Here is a 20,419-nt window from a genome sequence, read left to right on the forward strand (position 1 = left end):
AGAGATGAGGGTGGGCCTGCAGCAGGCTGGTGACGGGCGATCACAGCTGCAGCCAGGCCAACCGGGTCAGGACGGGCAGAGCGCGAGAGAGCTTGCGAGACGGCGCATCTGAAAGACTGACGGAGGTGTGATGGAAGTGGAGGATGAGACGGGCGCCAGAGTGATGGAGGTGCGATGAGTGGAGGATGAGACGGGCGCCGGGTTGGAGTTGTGCGCCGCCGCGGCTCCAAACTCGGGTCGCCAACAATTGACTTTCCCGGCGCCAGCCCCGCCCGCACCTCCGCTTCTCCCTCACCTCTCTTCTCGTCCATCGCCCACTCCACCACCTCACACGCAAGAGCCCAGAAGACGCTTCATGCTTGCTGGCGATACCGTGGCAGAGGCTCAAGATGCTGAAGAGTCCCGAGAGTCGCACGCTGATCCCTGACCTCCGATTTACCTTTTTGCGCTGCAGTCTGTCCAGTCATATGCCTGCACGCTCGCGCTCGCTGCGCCGTGTGGCGTGCCTGCAGCCAACCGGAACCGCAATCATGGGCTGGCTACCGTGGCACGGTGATCAATCTTGCGACAGTCTCGGGTTTTTGCAGAGAGGCTAATCCGCAGCCGTCGAAGCTTGACAACTTTCATATTACCCATCCGCTCCCGCGAAACCTACATTTCCTCCATCTTGGAGCACTAACAACTTCTCGGGATGCCGACACAGCCTCGCCGTCGCTGCTGCGCCCATTTCCTCCACCATGTCCAGCCACGAAGACCTAGCACATACCTCATCGGCGCTCTGCTGGAGTCTCCTCTCTTTGAGCTGCGCAACAGCCTTTTCCGCAGTTTCAGTCTCGTTGAAATGTGGACTCTCTCAACACTTGATCTCTTGACCAATGCTGATCCAGCTGACACAGGGGCCGCACATCCGCTTCCCTTCGGAATTGCATGTGCCGTGGCTGTTGGTAGTGCATAAGGTACCGGCTCTGCTCCGCCCAACAGTGAGATCATCTACTTCTCTCAGCCTCTTTCTATCTTTCGGCATTGTCAATCAAGTTCCCACTTCTCAGAATGGCAGAAGAGCTGCACTTTGAAAACTCAACCGTAGCCGGTAGTGCAAACGGAGAAGTGCCGTTGGAACAACGACACCCCTACGCTCTCTCGCCCACCTTCCAGCAGTCCTCCCACAATCCATTTGCGACCCCACCAAGCCTCAGCCGTGCCCCCAGCCGTGGCATCAGCGTTGTTAGTTCGCAACGGACGCCACTATCGGGACGACAAACCTTGCATCCTTGTACGCAGCCAGCCGACCCCTCCCCCAAAACTTGCTTTAATCTTATCGCAGTTGCCTACACTCATGGCGCCAGACGACGCAAGTTCAAAAGTTCAAGACTGAACCCGGGAGAGTGAGCTTGCCTTGACTGCCGTTCCCAGTCGCCTCGTGGCTAAACGTGTCCAGGTATGATGAGAAGCCGTGGCTGCAAGACAAAGTCCCGAGAAGGGAATGGGAAAGGATTATCTTCTGGGCCGCTATAATGCTCGGATTTGTCATTGGGGGCGCAATATGCTTCCTGTCTTGGACCAACGTGATGCACGGCGAGGTTCGTAGCACCCAGTCCATGTGAAACCCGGTTGCTACAAGATCACTGACCGTGCCATCGCTTAGTTTTGCCTCATGCACGAGGACGACTTCAGCGCCGGCATCGACGGCAGCACGTGGAACTACGAGATCCAACGTGGCGGCTTTGGCACCGGCTCCTTCGAATGGACCACCGATGACCCGAAGAACGTCTTCACCGATGGGGAGGGCCTACACATCGTGCCGACCCTGACCACCGAGAGCACAAACATCACACTCGATGACATGTACGACAAGTACGTCGTGAACCTTACCACCGACGGCACATGCACGCACCCGTGCCTGGACATTGACTCCTGCTCCATCCGCAGCAACAAGACCGCCGGCACCATCATCAACCCGGTTCGCAGCGCTCGCCTCAACACCCGCGGCAAAAAGACCATCCGGTACGGCAAAGTCGAAGTCGTTGCAAAGATGCCCAAGGGCGCGTGGCTGTGGCCGGCCATCTGGATGATGCCTGACGCAGATGTATACGGGGTGTGGCCGCGCAGTGGCGAGATCGACATCGCCGAGAGCAGGGGCAACTATGGCGATGAGTATCCAGACGGGCGCGATAGCGTTGTCAGCGCGCTGCACTGGGGCCCGCTTCCCGAGGCCGACGGCTTCTACAAGACCAGTGGCAAGCACAACGTCCGCCGTACGGACTACACCGAGCAGTTTCACACGTACGGCCTCGAGTGGACCGAGGACTACCTGTTCACGTACCTGGACACCCGGCTCTTGGTAAGCCTTCATTCTTCCCTTCACCACTCCTCCTTTATCGTCGTCTTGACGGCCCACCTTCCTTCACGCCAGTAACCCCATCAACTAACCGCAAATGATCCACAACAAAACAGCAAGTCTTCTTCATCAAGTTCAGCCACGGCTACTCAAGCATGTGGGACCGCGGCCACTTTGGCGAGACCAAGATCAACAAGTCGGCCCTCTTCGACCCGTGGTCGGCGACGGGCCGGGCCAACACGCCCTTCGACCAAGCCTTCTACCTCATCCTAAATGTTGCCGTCGGTGGCACCAACGGCTTCTTCAAAGACGGCGTCGCAGACAAGCCCTGGGTCGATGCGAGCATCCATGCTCCCAAGGAGTTCTTCGATGCGCGCGAGCTGTGGCGCCCTACCTGGCCGGATGATGACAATGAGAGGGGGATGACGGTGAGGAGGGTGAAGATGTGGAGGCAGGGGAAGTGCTAAGGGAGAGAGCGCAGTGGAGGAGAAGGATGTGGATGAGTGTTTGCTTGTTTCCCAATATATTTGCATTTTTCCCCTAGGGACATCCGCTAGGTGCCTGCAACTAAGCAAACAAGTGGAGACCTCCCCGCACACGGCTGAAGCCACTCGTTGTCTTGCCTGTATCAGTCCCAATGGTGTTCACGATCAGGAGACATAGTCACCTTCATCGAATGCATCCAATTCCGTACCTCACACTACTGCAGGTTGAGCCTGCGCATATGACCCTCAGCCGCACGGCAAGCCACGGCCCGCCCAACCCAACCCATAGCACCACACCTTCTTCCCCCATGGAGAGAGCAGCACTAACAAAGAAACGGGCGTAAGAGATGCCCTTCAGGATCTCGGCACGGCGCGTTTCCCTGCGCGCCGCGGGCTATTGCTATCACTGACCTTATCTTTGCCCCGCATGCACGGCATCTTAGACGAGAGCTATCTGGAGGGCCCCACGCAAGAGATGGAGGAAAAGTGATAATCCTCTGCAAGCCACAATTCGCTTCCCTCCTTCGGCCCCCAAGCGAGTTCATCGTTAGTCTTCACAGCGGTTGCGCGTGCCTCATCAGGCCTTCTATCGCTGTATGAAGATGTCAAGCAAGTTCAAGCAGGCAATCAGCATGTACAATGCTTCGTTACAATTGGGCGTTGCCGGTCTGCTGCAATGAGAGTGCATTATGTATGCTACTCATCACTACGCATTGCAGCATAGCGAACATGAATTTGTTGGACTTTTTTTTCAAAAAAACAATCTCATGTTACTCTAACCTTAGCCTGAAAGCTAACGAATGCTACGTCGAAAGGTATTACAAAAAAAATTAAAGATCTGCCGGATCGAAAAGATAAAACCGACGGACAACCTTTAAGCGATGAAGCTTACCATGTCGGTGGCAACTACGCGTTTTTTTTTTTTTTCTGCCGAGCGAGCGAGCGAGCACCAAGCGAGAGAGCGCGTGCGCACCCGACCGGCCGCCGCCGCATTGCTTACATGTTCCTGGTAAGGCCATTTTAGGTGCCGCAACTCATTGTCTGGACCCGGTCTATTCCGCAAAACCGGACGGCGACAGCAAAGGGACGTCAGGAGAGGCAAGGTGGAGAAGGCAGGAAGCGGAGAAAGGAAGGAGGGGAAAATGACAATGTTGCAGTCAGTAGTGAGTACGAATTCGTACGTAGTAGAGAGTTCCCCAACCTACCTTGGCTGCACTTTGCTAAGGTGGGATCAATGCAGGGGCAGTTGGCAGGCATGTGGGGCATGGAGAGGAGGGATTGGGGGAGAAGCAGGCTGCCTACTGCATGCATGCATGCATGGGCGCGGAAGCCGCAGCTGCTTTTGATTGAATGCTGACGGGCGCTGGATAAACGTGCAGCGAACACGAGACAGAAAAATTGCTTGTCATAACGTTTCACGCCCCCGATGCCAGGCAGACGCGGGAACATTGCTCGGGAGTGCTGGTGGAGTGATGTTGATGTGCCGATAAGGTCTCGAGGGCGCTGGGTTGGCGGTGCTTTCCGCATCCAGGCAGAGGCTGCATCTTTGAAGACGGTTTTGGCGGACGATGGCCCAGGCAGACACGGAAGGATCTTCAGTTCGGCTGAAGGATGTTTGGAGGCACGACTCGATATAGCGGAACGCGGTGGCGGTGGGATTGGAGGGGCATCTGTTCCTGAGGATGGCGCTGCATGGACCGGCTCCAGCCAGTGGAGGAGCTGGCTGCCGGGCGGACGAGCAGAAGGATGAGCGCCAGGTGGGGAACGATGAAGAGGATATACGAGGAGTGGGCGCCGTCTGTCGCTGTCGGCGGCCCTTCAACGGGCGTTGCTGTATATTAGGCTGGCAAATCATGGCAAAGCGAAGCGATATGAAGAAACGGACGGACGGTTTCGGCGCGAAGGATCTTAGTTGCCAGGGCTCGTCGCAGCAATTTGTAGCCAAATTAAGCAGCGGAGGGAGCCAGGAAGCAAAGCGGAAATTCGATAGTCGTGGCGACGCTGCAGCCGGGAGTCTGTACGAGCTGGGAAGGTGCCCTCGTCCAGCCGGCGAACAAGAGCGGCCGGGCCATGCAGAACGGCCTTGGCCCCCCAATCAATCGGCTGCACATGCCCCGCCGCACGCGCATTGGAGATGGCAACGGCAGCCACCGCAATGCGCAAGAGCACAGCCTTGCCACCGCATGCCTGGCGGCGACGGCGGCGACGGCGGGCACGAGCACCGCGGCGCGGATGCCCCAATGGACCCACGGTCGCAGCCGAGGAGCGCAACGCGTCACCGAAGCTGCAGCTCAGCTCGAGGCGGCAGTGAAGCGTGAAGAAGACGGGTGTAGCATGCGCGTGGAGCGTGTGCAGAGCCGCGGCTGCCCGGACCGGTACGTCACCCGGCGATGTGTAGGAAGGCGGGTCCCGAAGCGAGCGACGCCGCTCTTACACTTGCTCAACCTCTAATCATCCTTCCCTGTATCCCACCCCCATCCACGTCCATCGTGTCGCCTGGCCTCAGCTCCCGCTTGCCGTCCCGCCTGCAGCCCGCTGTCGGCTACCACGTCAAACCGCCGCCATGGCCCCCTGCCGCCCTCGTGTTGCGCCTGCGAGCCACTCTGATAGCCCTACGGCCCACTTGCAGCCCCCAGCTCTCCAAAATGTCGGCTGACTCGATGGTCCTCCGCGATGACAAGCCCTTGGCCGGGGGGAGCATGTCGTTGCTACGTCCCAATTCGGCCCATGGCTGTCCTGTCCGTCAGCGCCGCCCGCCGCAGGCCCTACCAGGCGGTGGAGAGCAATCCTCTTGCTTCGCTCACACAGCGTAATCGAGTCACCTGTGCTCGTTCCTGGCCTGACACGCTCTTATTTGAGGGCTAGCATCCATCTTGCACGCCGTGACCCTTGTTCTCCAGATCCTATCGCCCGTCGCTATCAGCGCCAGGCCCGCCGTATAAACACGGCCCCTCCCCGCGCCAGTGGGCTCTTCTCGCCAGATCCTGCACGCGCCAAATCCAATTGTCTCTGCTCAGATGAACTCCTTGGCTCCGCTCCAGGGAAGGCATATCGCAGCAATGGCGCCATCAATGAATGCACCTGTAAATTGGGTGCGCTCGTCTCTTCAGCTATTCTTGCTTGCATCGTCGGTACGTGCCCCACCGTGTGCTAGCTGCTGGGCGGCACTCCCCTGTCCGCACTGTGTTCCGGGCGATGGCTAAATTCGCGGGCGCGTAAAACAGTTCTCGACATTCTTGGCAGATGCGCGCTATATCGACGCCGACAAGCGACAGGAAGCTACACCTACTTCGACTGCTGTCTCTACCGCTGCTCCGGCTTGCCCAGGCTCAGACGGCGTCACTTACAAGCTTGCCAGCGGCTCCACTTTCCTCGTTGAATGCAGCGTTGACCGAATTGCCAATGACCTGAAAACCATAGACCCTGCTGCCAATTTCGCTGCCTGCATCGCCGCGTGCGACACTACCGCCAACTGCAAAGGTGTGTCTTACACCGGCGGAGCGAGTGGTGGCCCCTGTTACTTGAAGTCTGCTGCGGGTAGCGGTTCCACCAACGCGGGAGTCTGGGGAGCTCAATTGGTTGCCAAGGGATCTGCTGCATCCTCGTCGGCGGCTGCATCTTCGAGTACTGGTCCCACTGGGGGCGCTTCTTCTAGCATGACTGGCCCTGCTTCAAGCTCTACGGCCAGAGCCCCTTCCGCTAGCGTACCCGCTGGCTGGGAGCTCAAGGGGTGCTATGTCGACAGTGTCAATGCCAGGGCTATGAACAATCTGCAGCCCGATGATGCCGACCAAACTGTCGAGAGCTGCGTCAACACGTGCATTGGCCTCGGCTATACGGTTGCCGGTATGGAATACGGTGTGCAATGGTGCGTATACCGACTTTTCAGCCCATCGCCGCTGCCTCTGTGGACTGACATTTCTGTAGTTTTTGCGACAACTACCTCCGTAACGGCGCCGCGGAGGCGGATGCTGGCGACTGCAGCATGGCTTGTCCCGGTGACTCTTCGGAGAAGTGCGGCAATGGAGACAGGCTGTCGATCTGGTCCAACGATGATCTGAAGATCTATCAGCCTCCAGCTGCCCAGAACACTAGTCTTCCAGGTAACTGGGAGTATGTTGGCTGTCTCCTGGACAGTGCAGTCGCCCGGACGTTCCCGTACGAGCTTGTTCTGGACCAGAACAACACTGCTGAGAACTGTCTCACTCAGTGCTCCAACTACGGCTACGCTCACGGTGGAATGGAATACGGTACCCAGTGCTACTGCGGTGACGCGTCAGATATCGATGCCGCTGGCGCCACCCTGCAAGACGAAGCCGATTGCAACATGGCATGCTCCGGAAATGCTACCTACATCTGTGGGGCTGGTGACCGCATCAGCTACTACAGGTGGGGTAGCGACGATCCGCTCTATGTTTGGGAGTACCCGGAGGGTAACGATGCGGGCGAGTACTCCCTGCTCATTGGTGGAGTGGTCATCCCACTTGTTAGCATTCCTGCCCGTAACGGCAAAGTCGTCTTCGTCGAGAAATTCGGAACCGGGCCAGGGAACAGCACGGGCGCTTATGAACTGGACCCCACCCTTGTTGACGATTTTACCGCTGCTTGGAGGACAATGCACGTCAAAACGGATGTTTTCTGCTCCGCAGGTGTAACACTTCCGGATAGGGCAGGTCGTTTGCTGAACGTTGGTGGATGGTCTGCAGACTCTCTGGAGGGTGTCCGCTTGTATTGGCCGGATGGTGTCCCTGGCACACCCGGCACCAACGATTGGCAGGAGAACGTCCAAGAGCTTGCGCTGCAGGTTGGCCGCTGGTACCCGTCGGCAATGGTGATGGCGAACGGTTCAATCTTGGTCGTTGGTGGCGAGGATGGTTCCAATGGCCCACCTGTACCAAATATGGAGGTCCTCCCCAGGCCCGCGGGTGGTCACCTCGTGGACGCTGACTTCCTCAGTCGCACTGATCCTTACAGCACTTACCCGTTCCTCGTTGTCCTACCTAGCGGTGGCATTTTCATCTCGTACTACAACGAAGCACGTATTCTGGATGAGAACTCTCTCACCACTATTAAGGAGCTGCCCAACATCCCCGGCGCAGTCAACAACTTCCTCGCTGGCCGCACATACCCCTTCGAGGGCACCACAGTCCTGTTTCCTCAGCATGCTCCTTACACTGATCCCCTGAGGGTGCTTATTTGCGGTGGTTCCGCCCCTGGACAGGCACCGGGTCTTGACAATTGTGTCCACATGACGCCCGATGCGCCGGAGGACGGTTGGGTCATCGAACGTATGGTGAGTAATATTTACAATGTTCTGTGTTTCGTTTGGTCTAACCGCAGTACAGCCAAGCAAACGTGTCATGTCTTGTATGACCGCCCTGCCCGACGGAACCTATCTGATCCTCAACGGCGCCTCGAGGGGCGAGGCAGGCTTCGGTCTCGCAACTGGTCCCAACCTCAACGCCATTCTCTATGACCCCACGAAACCGCTACACCATCGCTTCAGCGTCATGGCCAACACTACTGTAGCCCGTATGTACCACAGCGAAGCGACACTTATGGATGATGGTCGCGTCGTTGTCTCCGGCTCCGACCCGCAAGACGACCGCTACCCGCAGGAATATCGCATTGAAGTTTTCACGCCTCCGTACATCCTCTCCGGTGCCGCTCGACCAGCATTCACCGTCTCCTCAAATGACTGGGCCTACGGTGATGACGTTACTTTCACCCTCACCAGTGCCACTACCGGCAACATCCGCGTCTCCCTACTTGGTGCTGTCACTTCGACCCACGGCAACAGCATGGGACAACGCACCTTTTTCCCGGCGGTGTCATGCAGCGGCACCACTTGCACCGTGACGGCGCCACCTAACAAGTACATCTGCCCGCCCGGCTGGTTTCAAGTGTTCGTTCTTGACGGCCCTACGCCCAGCCACGCCACGTGGGTACGCATTGGCGGCGACCCGGCTGAGCTCGGTGAGTGGCCGGCATACGATGACTTCACAACACCTGGTCTAGGCGCGGTGCTGCCGACCACGAGTGATGTGGAAGAGAGTAGGATCGCGACCTCGAATGTCACGATGGGGATTTAAGGCAGGCAAGAGGTCTGATACACTGTTGGCAACTCTTTTCTATGGAGGATTTAATCAGAACAAATACATACCCAATGGTTCATTTATATTTACTCGTACATATGACAGATTCATTACCATATATCATCACTCTTACTCGCGGTTTCTCCTAGAGCTTGTTCTTGTGAAGCCAAAGAATGACGGAGAGGAAGGGAGCAAGAGAAGCGGGGAGTGAGGAGGGGCAACGTTGTAAATTCTTGGATTAACTCTATGTTTTGCCAAACTGGAAATGAAAATGAAAATGGGCTTTGTCGGGGTTTTCTCTGCATGTGGCTTGATATGGTCTGACCCGATGGTGATTAAGCGCAGCTGCGTGTATCCCAAAGTTATAACACTTCGCTAATAAGCTCATCCGTCTATATATCGATTATTGCACGCAATCCTCTATATATCGAGAAGGCTTCGTATTATATATCTATAAAATATCATCAAGAAAATATAACAAGAAAGAAAAGAAAATGAAGAAGAAAGGAGGGGAGAGAGCATTATCAATCGTAGGAGAACTTGCCCCTATTTAAAGCGAACTCTCATCCCATACCTGTCTTTTATGGGACTTTAGCGACCTGGCGATTTAGCTACCCACTCGCCCTATTTAAGGTAAGGTAACGGCTTTTTAAGGGTCGGTCGGTCGGTCACCCTGGTGTCGAAACTACTTCGAGAAGGTAAACCCCCTCCCCGGGGACGCTTCTCAATCTTGTTGCTAATAAGTATACGACATCGGCGACAGTTGATTAGATGGGAACACGTGAAGCTTCTAATGTTAGAATTGGCTGGATCGCCGTTCGGCAAGACTAATATTTACTAGAAGCAGTCAAATGCATCTAGTTATTATAACACCATGCTGCTTACGCGCGCCTAGTCTACTATTACGAGTGCGGTCGTTTTGCGCGGAAAAGGGGACATGAAATTATTTATTAAAAAGACAAGATATTGAAGGAGCTCCCCTTTGAAAAGGTAGCAGTGATAAGTAGTGTGCACATAGGACACGAAGGTTCCCACATGTCTAGTCCAGGAAACCCCTACGGAAAATTGCAGCAGCCAGATATTTCCCTTGAGACGAAGAAGAAAATGTCGATATCGTTTCTGGAATCCGAGTGGAAGGAAAGGAACAAACGTGTTCGTAGAAAAACCAGAGGTATCTCGCGGCTACCAAAACGCCAAATCATGCACCGCGTCAAATAAATCATCAAGAAGGAGAGGTTGAACTGCCACGAGAGGAAAGCTCAAATGCCACTCCATGGCTAGAAACCGGCGTGCGAGTAGCGGTTGGAGGGTGGGTACGCGCTGTTGTAGTCTGAGTCGAAGTAGCCAGTCTTGCGATCCTCCTCGGGCAGCAGCTCCTTGACTTCCCAAGTGTGAGCCTTGACACCGACGCTGAACTCGAGGTCCTCCTTGGTGATGGAATCCCAGTACTATGGAGTTGATTAGAACCTGCAATTGCATGCATGACGCTCCTAGAGGAACATACCTTATAGACCATCATAACGCCCAGAAGATTGCAGATGGTAGAGAAAAACAATCCGTCCAGGTAGTGCGCGGCCCCCTCACAGATGGTGTCGTTGAGGACATACAAGATTACCTGTCCAATGACGAAGAAGAAGACGCCGAAAATGATATGGCCCAAAGGCCAGCGGTCCTGAAGAGTGTTGACAACCAGCATAAGCTGAAGTACGACGTAGATGAAGAGGAAGATGGCGTTAAAGAGGTAGAGCACGACAAACAGGCCGATGGTGTTGTCGGGGCCCAGGCCCGCCCAGCCCTTGAACGTCAGAAGTGACACGGCGCCAGAGATGATGAACATGCCGACGGAGCACAAGCGCAGCAGCCACACTGACAGAGTCGTGCCATCTTCGTATAGCTGGAAGCCGACGAACCCATTGATCAGCAGGCAAGTGCACAGGGCAGACGACAAGCCGTTCTGGACGGCGGCAAAGTACGGGTATGGGCCACTGCCCGGAGGCACGACGCCCGCATCGAGTAGCAGGGAAAATATAGTCAACATCATGAAGATGTAGAAAAAGGTGGTGATTTCCTTCCGGCCTGCGCGGGGTTAGCATTACTTCCCTGCAGAAACTGCCATGTTGTTCAGTACGTACCGACAGCGGTGAACTTAGAGCGCACATGCACAATCATGATGACGGTCATGATGAGCGCCAGAATGTGCATAAAGTCGGCAGCAGTCTCAAAGATCATGGTGTTGGCCAGCTGGATAGATCGCGCATAGCACGTAGCTTGAATGCCCGTGCCGGTGGACGTCAGACTCGAGCGCCCGACTAGCGAGCAGAGCGGGATGGGCGCCTTCTCGCATATCGAGTCGAAGTCGCCGAAACCCATGGTGGCGTCGGTATAGCGCGGGCTGGACTGTCAAGTCGCGGTGGTAAGAATATTTCGGCAGGCCCAACGGGCGGGCTGGCGACGAGGTTGGGAGGCGGAGGCGGTGGCGCGGAGCGAGCGGCAAGCGGCGAGCGGGGTGGGCTCGTGGAAGTGAGCACAGCGAGGGTAGCGAGCGAATAGAGGCGTAGAGATGCTGCAGTGACCGGAGGGCAGGGTGAGCCGCGGAGCGATCGGCGAGGGCGGTGGTGGTGAGGCTCGGTGGGTGTTTGCTGTGGAGCGCCCGCATCGACTGAATTGCGCGCGGCAGGGGCCAAACATGCTTGGCACTTTCCGCCTCGCAAGCCCGCACCTTGCCCAGCCTGGTCTCGCCCCAGGCTCCGTCTCGTGTCTAATTATGGCCCTCACACCGACCGCTGCTGCGGCGTGCCCCTCATTCGTGCCCTCATTCGTGCCCTCTGGAGCGTCGCATCGCGCACCAAGCCCCTGTTTTCGCAGTATGGTAGAGGCCTGGTGGCGGGCCCAGCGGCGCGTCTGTCAGCGCCCGCCAAACCAGGGACGCGGCACACCCGCCGTTGTACCGTACCGAATCCACCTGCAGGAACCGGCGCCTACGGCTAGGGGAACCACGGCTGAGCAAAGCCTTGTCTGCTGCATCCGACGCAGTACCTGACGTCAAGAGCATGCGGTTGCTGCTGCTCGGAATCAATGGCGTGAGCATGCTTTTCCAACCATCCCCATCTCCCGCCGATCCAATATTGGTTGTATCACCATGGGCAACGCGCCCATTCTTGCTCCAATCTCCTTTCCAGAAACCCCGTTGGAGAACGGGTCCGAGCATCGCTACCGTGTCACAAGCCATCATGTACGGATACTGTTTTGGGCGAGAGCAAAAGCAAGTTTACGACATAATGATACAGGAAAGAAGTTGACAAGCATCTACCATCTGTCCCATCCCATCGCAGACGCCCGTTTCCAGAGCGATGCAACAGACTGCGAGCAGCAAAAGACACCCAAGCGAAACAATCAAAAGCAAAGCAGTAGCGCATTGAACATGGTATATTGGCAAACGAAAGAATGACACCGAGAAACAAAAACGATGAGGGTGGTATTATAGAGCGGTGCCGTAGACATGCGTAATCCAACAAAACCGGGGGAAAGGAGCACAACACATACGTGGGGCCAGCCAGCAAAATGTGCTACCTGCCATGAAACGTGACGAGAGGTATCAGAAAGGAAGAGAGGAAAGAGAGATAGGAAACGATGAGCCTGCGCTCGAAGGTGTACAGACAAGCCCACACCTAAGCCAAGCCAGCCCGTCCCAACCAGTGTTCGCCGAAGTCCCCCAGTTTTGAAACAAATTAACCACGGTATCTTGGAGAGGAAATGACAAAGTAAGACGCTCCACAAGATGCAGAACCAGAATGCAACGTCAAGGAAAAAGACATGAAACCATTAACAACGGAAAAAAAAAAAAAAAGCAAGCTCTCAACCATGCCCATTACCGGAAAGCAGAGAGGAGATGACGTGAAAAAAGTGTGAGGCCAATCTAGGGGTAGAATGGAACGCAAAAGCCAGACTGAGAAAACGGAAAAAAAAAATGTCATGAAAATCATTAGAGAAAAGCAACCCCCTAATACGCCGTTTGCATCTCAAGAACCTGAACAGGCTGAGTGGGTATCGAGGGAGTAGGAGAACCCGAACGGGAGGACATGGCGTCCTCGTAGCCAACGAGGGCTTGAGAGTGGAGCTTAAACGCTTCGCCCATAAGTTTGGTGATGCTGTCATCAAATTAGCACTCATGCGCTTTCAGAAGAATGATTTCGGTTCAACTTACCCCCAGACGACAACTTCGTCAATCATGCTGCCCCAGAGGCGCGCGACAGTCGAGCTCAACTTGGAGCCGTAAACATCCACGGAATCATCATCGAACAGATTCCTGAGCTTATTGTACATGGCGAGTTCTTCCTCAGTGGCCGGCTCTTCGTCATGTTCCAGGCGATAGAGCCAAAGCGTGAGGATGACCATCAGGTCCATGCCGCAAAGCGGATGCTCAATGCTCCAGTTGGTTGCCGACGTCCGAGCAACCCAGCGAATGCCTTGCACGGCGGCGACCTCGATACAGTCGAAGCATTCTTGGATGACCTTGATCATCTCTTGCGAACGCTTCACCTTATCCCGAGCATTGGTCATGGAAGCTGCAACCTCGTACGAATCGTGGTAGCGGAGTGCTTCCTGAACCGACTTGAGATCGACCAGCAGACGTGCGCGCGTGTTGCGGTACATCGCCATAGCATTGAAAATGAGTGGATGACCCTTGTGCGGCGCACTCAACTTGACAACCACAGTCTCAGGCTCACAGATCTCGAGGGACTTCTCCCAAGTCTCGAGAGCAAGACGAAGCTTGTACTCGGTGACCACGTCTTGAAGAGCCTCGGGGCTGCGCTTGTGGTACCAGACTTCCAAGAAGAGTGCATTGATCATGACGCGAGTCGCAAATGCGCTATAGCGCGCGGTTTCTCCTTGGAAGAGGTTGTCGTGTGCCTGACGGAACGTGATGATGTTTGAGGCGGCCAAGTTGTCGCGCCACGACTCGTCATCGGAAGGATCCACATTCCAGAGGGTTTCGGAGGAGGGCAGTTCCAAAGTGTCGAACTCGTTGAAGCTGATGGCAGGCGTATGGTTGTATGTCATGGTGAGGAGGCCGAAGAAGATGTAGACGGCATAGTAAGTACGCCGGCACTGTTCGTCCTCGATCCACTCCTCGTGCGTCGGGTGAGCGCCATTGCGAGCTTCAGTGCGGAGCTTCAGCTCGTAACGGTTGCCAGCAACCATGTTGGCAAGCAGACTCTTGATCGAACAAGCCCACTCCAGACCCTTGGGGTCACCACTCCATGAGGCGAAGATCATGTTAAGAAGGGTCGACTGCATGAGCCATAGGGGACACTTCCGAGAGCTGAAGTTCTCCTTGTTCTGCAAGAACTGATTGACGAGCACCTTCGCACCAATGTGCAACATGTATGCCTGATCCTGATCGAAAGTGTACAGGGCACCGATCGAAAGGACGGCCAAAAGCAACGGCGCGGATATTTCGGTCGGATCGTACGACGCAGGATGCAGGAATGGCAGGTGGTGGTGGAACAGGTTGAAGTACGTCGATAGGTACCGGTTCAGGAGGGCCACGCTCGGCAATTGGAAGGTATCGAGCAGAATGCCTTCGCTGTCGCAGTGCTTGATGTTCTCGAGAATCTTGTTGCATGCCTCTTCCGATTCGAGTTGGGGAGCCTTGGCCATTGTCAGTGCCTGGCTAGGGCCAGGCGAGCGGCGGTAGTCAACGGGGGACACAGGACCCATTAAAGGGTAGGGTGACAAGGCACCGGGAGTGGCGAGCCCGGATCCCTGGAGGGAACTCTGAAGGGAAGGGAAAGAGGGAGCCAGCCCATCGCTGCACGAAGGTTGACGCTCCATGATAGGCGCCAACTGGTTCGGATGCCCTTGCGCGCCGACACTGTTGAAGGTCATATGCGAATCCTGCGAGCCCGACATGCTCGAAGTGACAGAGTGCGATTTGCCCCCCTCGACGGGATGAGGCAGCATTGAATCCCACATGGGCATCTGCGGGAGCGACACGGGACCGGACGGGTAGCCGACCGAGGGCTCGAGGAGCGCGGGACCGTGAGGCGATATGACCGTTTCTGGTGCATCGATCGCGGAATTGGGCTCCTGGCTGGCCATCGCTTTGTGGTGGAAGTCGGTGACCAGCATGGCGGCTGTCTCAATGTCCACCATGCCATCGCTGCTCGCTTCTATCTGTTCGAGAGTCGCAGTGTCGAGTCCGATCGAGGGCTTTGAGGGCCCAGCAACGGGGATGTCACTGGCCTTGGGGGCGGCGCGGCGCTTGACCTCGCTGTGGAGGGGCACGCCACCGTCCTTCGCGTGGACGGTGCGGTCGTGTCGCAGTAGTAGGTCGCGACGGACGAATGTGCTTCGGCACTTGAGGCATTTGAAAGGGCGTTCCTTCGTGTCTGCGGTGATGAGGTGTCAGCGGGGGCGATCGACCTGGCGGCTCGGCTGCTGTGTGCGGGCGCGAAATACTTACGCGATCTCTCATGGCGACTGCGGTGCTCGCTCCTGCTGAATGCGCGATTGCAGAACTGGCACTTGTACTTTTTCTCAGGTGCAGCGGCGGGCTTGCGGCCGCCTGTTGAAGGCGAGCCGGAGGCGAGCATGGTCATGGCGGCGGCTGGCATCGAGACAGCGCGTCGTGTCTTCAGCTACGGATGGCGGCGGGGGTGATCGAGCGTCGGCTCGGCGACTGGCGCGAGGGGTTTAAAGCGTGAAGGTATTGTCGACGATGAGCATTCCGTATGTGCAGGATCATGGAACGGCAAGGTGGGAGCGACAGAGACGAGCTGGCCGTCTCTCGTCTGTGGGGTGGGCTGCCGGACGGTGGCGTCGCCGGCTCGTGAAGGGTTGCTGAGTCGCGAGGGGCACGACGCAATGACGGACCGCGATGGGCGGACAGGTGGGTGGGAAGGAGGGGTTGAGCGTAGAAGAGACGAGCGTGAGGAGGTTTTGGCGGCGTTGGCGGGTCCCGGCTTCTGGGAGGAGGGGGCATGTGCGCTCCTGGGAAATACACCAGCCACTCGCAGCCTCACTGTCCGCAATTTACGGCCATGCACGGCCGCCCCACACATACCGCGGCCCTTGGCTAGCGCTGCCGGACAACGGTGCGATGCGTCGTCCAGCGCGCTGTGAGCCATGCGCTCGCGCGCACGCTGCCGGATCAGCCGTTTCAACACCAGCTGCGGGCGCTGTGCGGTCGTGATGCGTGCTGTCGCCGGCGCCGAGGGGCCTCGAGGGCCTCAAGGGCCCCGTGACCCCCGCCAGAAGGTCTCGCGTCGTCGCGTCCCCGCTCAGCATTCGCTAAACGATGCGGCGGCCACAGGGACGACCACGTACTCCCGCACCACCCCGGGGCCTCGCCGTCGCTGCGGCCTGGCGCCTGGCAGACGGCAGGGCGGGCGGTCGCTTGCTCTCGCCAGTCGCCGCATGCCTGTCCATCCCCATGCTGCCCTGGACCACTCCCTTGTTCCGCACGATCAACAGTCATCACGCCTCCTGCCCCCCTCGCTCGCTCTCGCGCCGCGCCACAGCGCCGCGGCCGAGTCGCCTCTAGCGACCTGCTACGTTTTGCTTTTGTTCGCTGAACGCCGGCGCGCCTCGTCCAATCCATCAACAACACGAGGCCGACCGGGGCCGCGCCCACGCTGTGCTCGCTGTGCCCGCTGACGTTGACGGCAGCCTTCCGCGAGCTCCACTTCGTGCCAGACCGGCCGTCAGAAGCAAGGCAGCCAACGTCACTCGTAGGTCGACGTTCTTCCCCCGGCCGCCTGCACGTGCCACGGACGTTTCGCGCTTTCTGGAGTGCCTCAGGTTATCGCAGAAGAAAAGGCGGTATACGCCCGGAGCGCGTCCATTATAATTCAAGCGACGAGACGTCCATCCTGCGGCGACAGCGCAGCCGCCTTATGCACCGCCATGGAGCCACCTCACACCGCTCGCGTGCGCGGATGCTAGCTGTGCATGAAGCCGCTGCACCGCGATCCGGACCGTCTGGATAGTTTACGGGCCTGCGGCGATATTTTTTTTCTATTTTTTCCCTGCCTGGATCACAGCTGAAAGGCGCGTCTCGGCGCGCCCGCGTGCGCCGAGGGGTGGCACGGCGGCCGGTGAAACAGCAATTTGCGAAGCCACCGCTTCCCGCAAAGCCAAGTCAAGTCGTAACACCAGTGTGGAATTTGCAGCCCGCCCGCTCGTCCCCTCGTTGGCTTCCAGAGCGGATCTGCACCTTTCTCACCTCTCCTGCCCGTTCCTGGCCCGGCCTTGTGCGACTACGGCGTAGCGCATCGGCTAGCCTACAGATCCTCTTTCCCCGCGAGCCGGCGCATCAGCTTCATCTGGAAATTGGCCTGTCGCAAAGAGATCGCCTCGACGACCAACGAGCTGCATCCTGCAGCGGCATGGCGGGGCGTTGCGCCCCATTGGCGTCCGCCAGCCTCGCGCGTCAGCATGCCCGCGAAACATCGTCATTGAGCGCGTTGGGGGATGTCCCGCCCTGGTCCAGCGACGCGTCGCTGCCCCTCGCCAGGCACAGATGCGGCGCTGTCATCCATGCCATGTTGTGCCCCGCGGCATCGGGACAGTGGGCTGGACTGCAGACTGCCCTGCACGGAGATGCCCCGCCCTCCGCCCCCTCCCAACCTCCTTATTTTCGGTGTGTCGACTGTTTCCACCACGGGCAACACCTTGGACGCGTCTTGAAGAGGCCTTCGCTCGCGTCGCATTGGCTCTGCGCGACCACCTGCCACGCCAGGATGTGCGGCCAGCCCGCTTTTTCGCGTTTCGCAAATTTCATATTGGATGCAAATCAGCCCCTCCATGATACCCATGATACGTTATCACTGCGGGATGTCGCCCTACGGACGCACAACCCCACGCTAGAAGGTCTTGTATGTTCTCCCGAAGGCGGCAGAGCCACAGCATTTCGGCTGCATAACTTAGTTGAATGCTCATAAGAACCTCAGCCATCCAATCGGGAAAGGGTCGAGGGCCTTCATTTCCGTTGTGACCGGCATGGGTTCTGGCTCTGGCCCTTCATCAAATGACTCTGGCAAGGTTGTGCCCCTTTTTCTTCCGTCCACTTTTCGTGGCCGATTGATCGCCATTCAGCGACCATTCTTGGGACAGTAGTGGTTCCGAGCCACGTACCTGGGCTGAATCGTCCGACGGCCCAAGCCACTATGTCAAGATGGTTTCGTGTCCCGCTTCCACGCGAAACTCTACGACTCAGCGCTCATCCATGCGCTAGCTGCTGCTGCTGGCATCCTTCGCCGATCTCCGCGTTGTGCCCCTCATTTTTCTAGAACATTTGGCGCGGCTTCCATCCTTAAGTTGGGAGAAGTACTGAGATCCAGCGCCGGTCTTCGTCGACATCGAGTGTGGATCGTGGCCTCTCAAGACCCGGGGCCTCTCAAGGCCTGATAGTCAAGATCCGGATCTTATTATCAGAGTGCTGCCCCTCTTTGCCCCCGCTAACACGATTTGGACACTGCAACCGGGAACTTCCCACCAGGCAGTCCAAGGGGCTGCTCATCGGCACGAACTATGGAAGGGACTGCTACGGCACCTTTTAACCTGACCACCCCTGTAGATCCGCGTTCTTTGCTTCTAGAAGCGGAATCGGTCGATTGATCTTCGTGTTTCGCCAGGACTTGTTGATTTTGCGCGAATTGCAGTAAACATAACACCTTTGATGATCTCGGACATTCAAGAGCCCGTCTGCCCCTGGAGCGGATACATCACCGGAAAAAGTGACCCCATCCTGATGTCAATTGTAATGAGAGTTCTGCGGTCTTTCCGTTAGAAAGTATGCTGTGGAAGGCCGGACGGCAGGTCACTGTGCGCAGTAGGCACGTGGCAAATGACAGGCTCCGTTGCGCTGATTTGGTAATGGGAACAGCGCATCCCGCCATGAAGCGGGACCGGTTCTGCAACTTGTGAGGACATTTTGCACAAGGCATGAATTCGGCGCCCAGATGACATGCGCAGCTAGGTCGGGCACTATTGTGGTTGCGTCATCAATCGCCTGCTCGATCTCTGGCCAGCGGTAGCGAGCGGCAATGTCTTGAACCCTTCTACGATCGTGATTATTATGGTCCACAGAAGAACGTGGGATAATATTCCACGGAATCGCGTATCGGATCGGCACGTTGATGGGTGAGCTTTCCGCTTATGATGCGCCCAGGCTTTGTCTGTGGGCGTGGCTGCAGCGGAAACTGAGGGAGGAGCTATCTAGCGGCATGATGTGCAAGATCCTGGTCCGAGAGTCTCCTTACAGTACACTGACAAGCCATAGGGCTGCATGAACAGCGGATTTGCCGTTGCGCAAGGCTGCATACTGATGTCTGTGGAAAGCCTATTGCCAAGTTCGCAGACCAACTTTTCGTCCCGCAGCCACACGCCTCCGTGGCAGCTGCGTAGTTGGATGCTTGTGGCGACAAGGTATTCGTGGTGCCTGAAGCGGGCGGTCCCTGCCAGCCAGCGCGGGCGGCGTTGTTGCGTCAATAGCTGTCAAGCTCCTATGACAAATCGGCAGTGGGGTGGTAGATTTCCCAGATAACGGGCACTGGGGAGGGATCTTCATGCCCTAGATTTCTCCGCAAGCTTAGTCCACGTGTTGGACGGGGGCAGAAGCGCTGATCGGCGGTATGCACGCGGCATTAGCAGCAGCAATCAGGCCATGTCGGCAGCGGTGCGCGTCGGATTGAGTTTGGGAAGCGTTGCGGGAGAAGCAGCCCTCAGGCAGCAGGCGGGCGGCAGGCGAGGCCTGACTCAACATGGCCATTGGCAAGTTGCTTTGTCCGCCGCTTTGGACAGGTGACATGGCGACGCTTCGGGGTGCTTGTGCGGGCAGTTATGCAGAGCCCGAGGGCAGATATGCAGCGCCAATGCCAATAAGACGCGCCGCACTGGGCGTGGGCCGTTGGGGGGCGTATTGCCTTTATAAAGAAGTGGAGAGCAGAGGCTTGAGCGGCATTTTTCGCTGCGATCTCCAGCGCAGGGCCCGCGTCGCGCACGTGATCTGGCCTCGTCGGGCGAGAACCCTGAATGAAGCGGCCGCAACACCACCAGCACCCGCACCCGCGCCTCCCACCGCACGGCGACCCCCGCGAGACGACTGCGACGACGCCCTGCCCTGCTACTGTGCCTCTTGCTTTGTTCCCACGAGCGCCCCATTGCACCGTGAGCCGACGCTGCGCGCTCATGTGGTGCCGCTAGACGCCCGACCCCCCACGAGCCCATGCTCTGGACGCCTCCGGAGGTGCTGTTTCGCTTGGCCCAGCTGGCCTTTGACTCCCACTCAACGTGCTGACAGCCGCCTGTCGCTGCCCCGACACGCTCACCACCGCGCGCACTTGGAAGCTCGCCGACACCCCCGTCGCGGCTCTCCGGCTCGGTCCGACTGCTAGGACGAGAGAGGGGCATCAGGGAGAGGCTGTCGGAGCTGCTGCGAGAGCGCCGCGACACCCGCGACCACTGCGACCGCCAGCGCTGCGCTGGCTGAAATCACT

The 20,419-nt window shown here is 57.5% G+C and overlaps 4 protein-coding genes across 4 annotated transcripts; 2 read left to right on the forward strand and 2 right to left on the reverse strand.

The window, feature by feature from the left end:
• Positions 1-1,050: 1,050 nt before the first annotated feature.
• Positions 1,051-2,805, forward strand: BKCO1_5700036 (glycosyl hydrolase; the record flags this gene model as incomplete). The annotated part of the gene is made up of 4 exons (XM_020277475.1): positions 1,051-1,385; positions 1,439-1,580; positions 1,646-2,341; positions 2,455-2,805. The coding sequence occupies 4 exons, from the start codon at positions 1,051-1,053 to the stop codon at positions 2,803-2,805; spliced, it is 1,524 nt and encodes a 507-aa protein (XP_020126974.1).
• Positions 2,806-5,894: 3,089 nt separating this feature from the next.
• Positions 5,895-8,915, forward strand: BKCO1_5700037 (copper radical oxidase; the record flags this gene model as incomplete). Its single annotated transcript, XM_020277476.1, has 4 exons — positions 5,895-5,954; positions 6,048-6,691; positions 6,751-8,116; positions 8,169-8,915. The coding sequence occupies 4 exons, from the start codon at positions 5,895-5,897 to the stop codon at positions 8,913-8,915; spliced, it is 2,817 nt and encodes a 938-aa protein (XP_020126975.1).
• Positions 8,916-10,195: 1,280 nt separating this feature from the next.
• BKCO1_5700038 (chitin synthase export chaperone) lies at positions 10,196-11,288 on the reverse strand (the record flags this gene model as incomplete). Its single annotated transcript, XM_020277477.1, has 3 exons — positions 10,196-10,366; positions 10,423-10,994; positions 11,051-11,288. 3 exons carry the CDS (start codon positions 11,286-11,288, stop codon positions 10,196-10,198), a joined length of 981 nt encoding a protein of 326 aa, XP_020126982.1.
• A 1,630-nt stretch (positions 11,289-12,918) lies between these two features.
• On the reverse strand, positions 12,919-15,535 carry BKCO1_5700039 (c2h2 finger domain protein; the record flags this gene model as incomplete). Its single annotated transcript, XM_020277478.1, has 3 exons — positions 12,919-13,066; positions 13,123-15,310; positions 15,385-15,535. 3 exons carry the CDS (start codon positions 15,533-15,535, stop codon positions 12,919-12,921), a joined length of 2,487 nt encoding a protein of 828 aa, XP_020126983.1.
• Between the last annotated feature and the right edge of the window lie 4,884 nt (positions 15,536-20,419).

Source organism: Diplodia corticola (genome assembly GCF_001883845.1).
Source record: "Diplodia corticola strain CBS 112549 chromosome Unknown scaffold57, whole genome shotgun sequence".
Lineage (NCBI taxonomy): Eukaryota > Fungi > Ascomycota > Dothideomycetes > Botryosphaeriales > Botryosphaeriaceae > Diplodia > Diplodia corticola.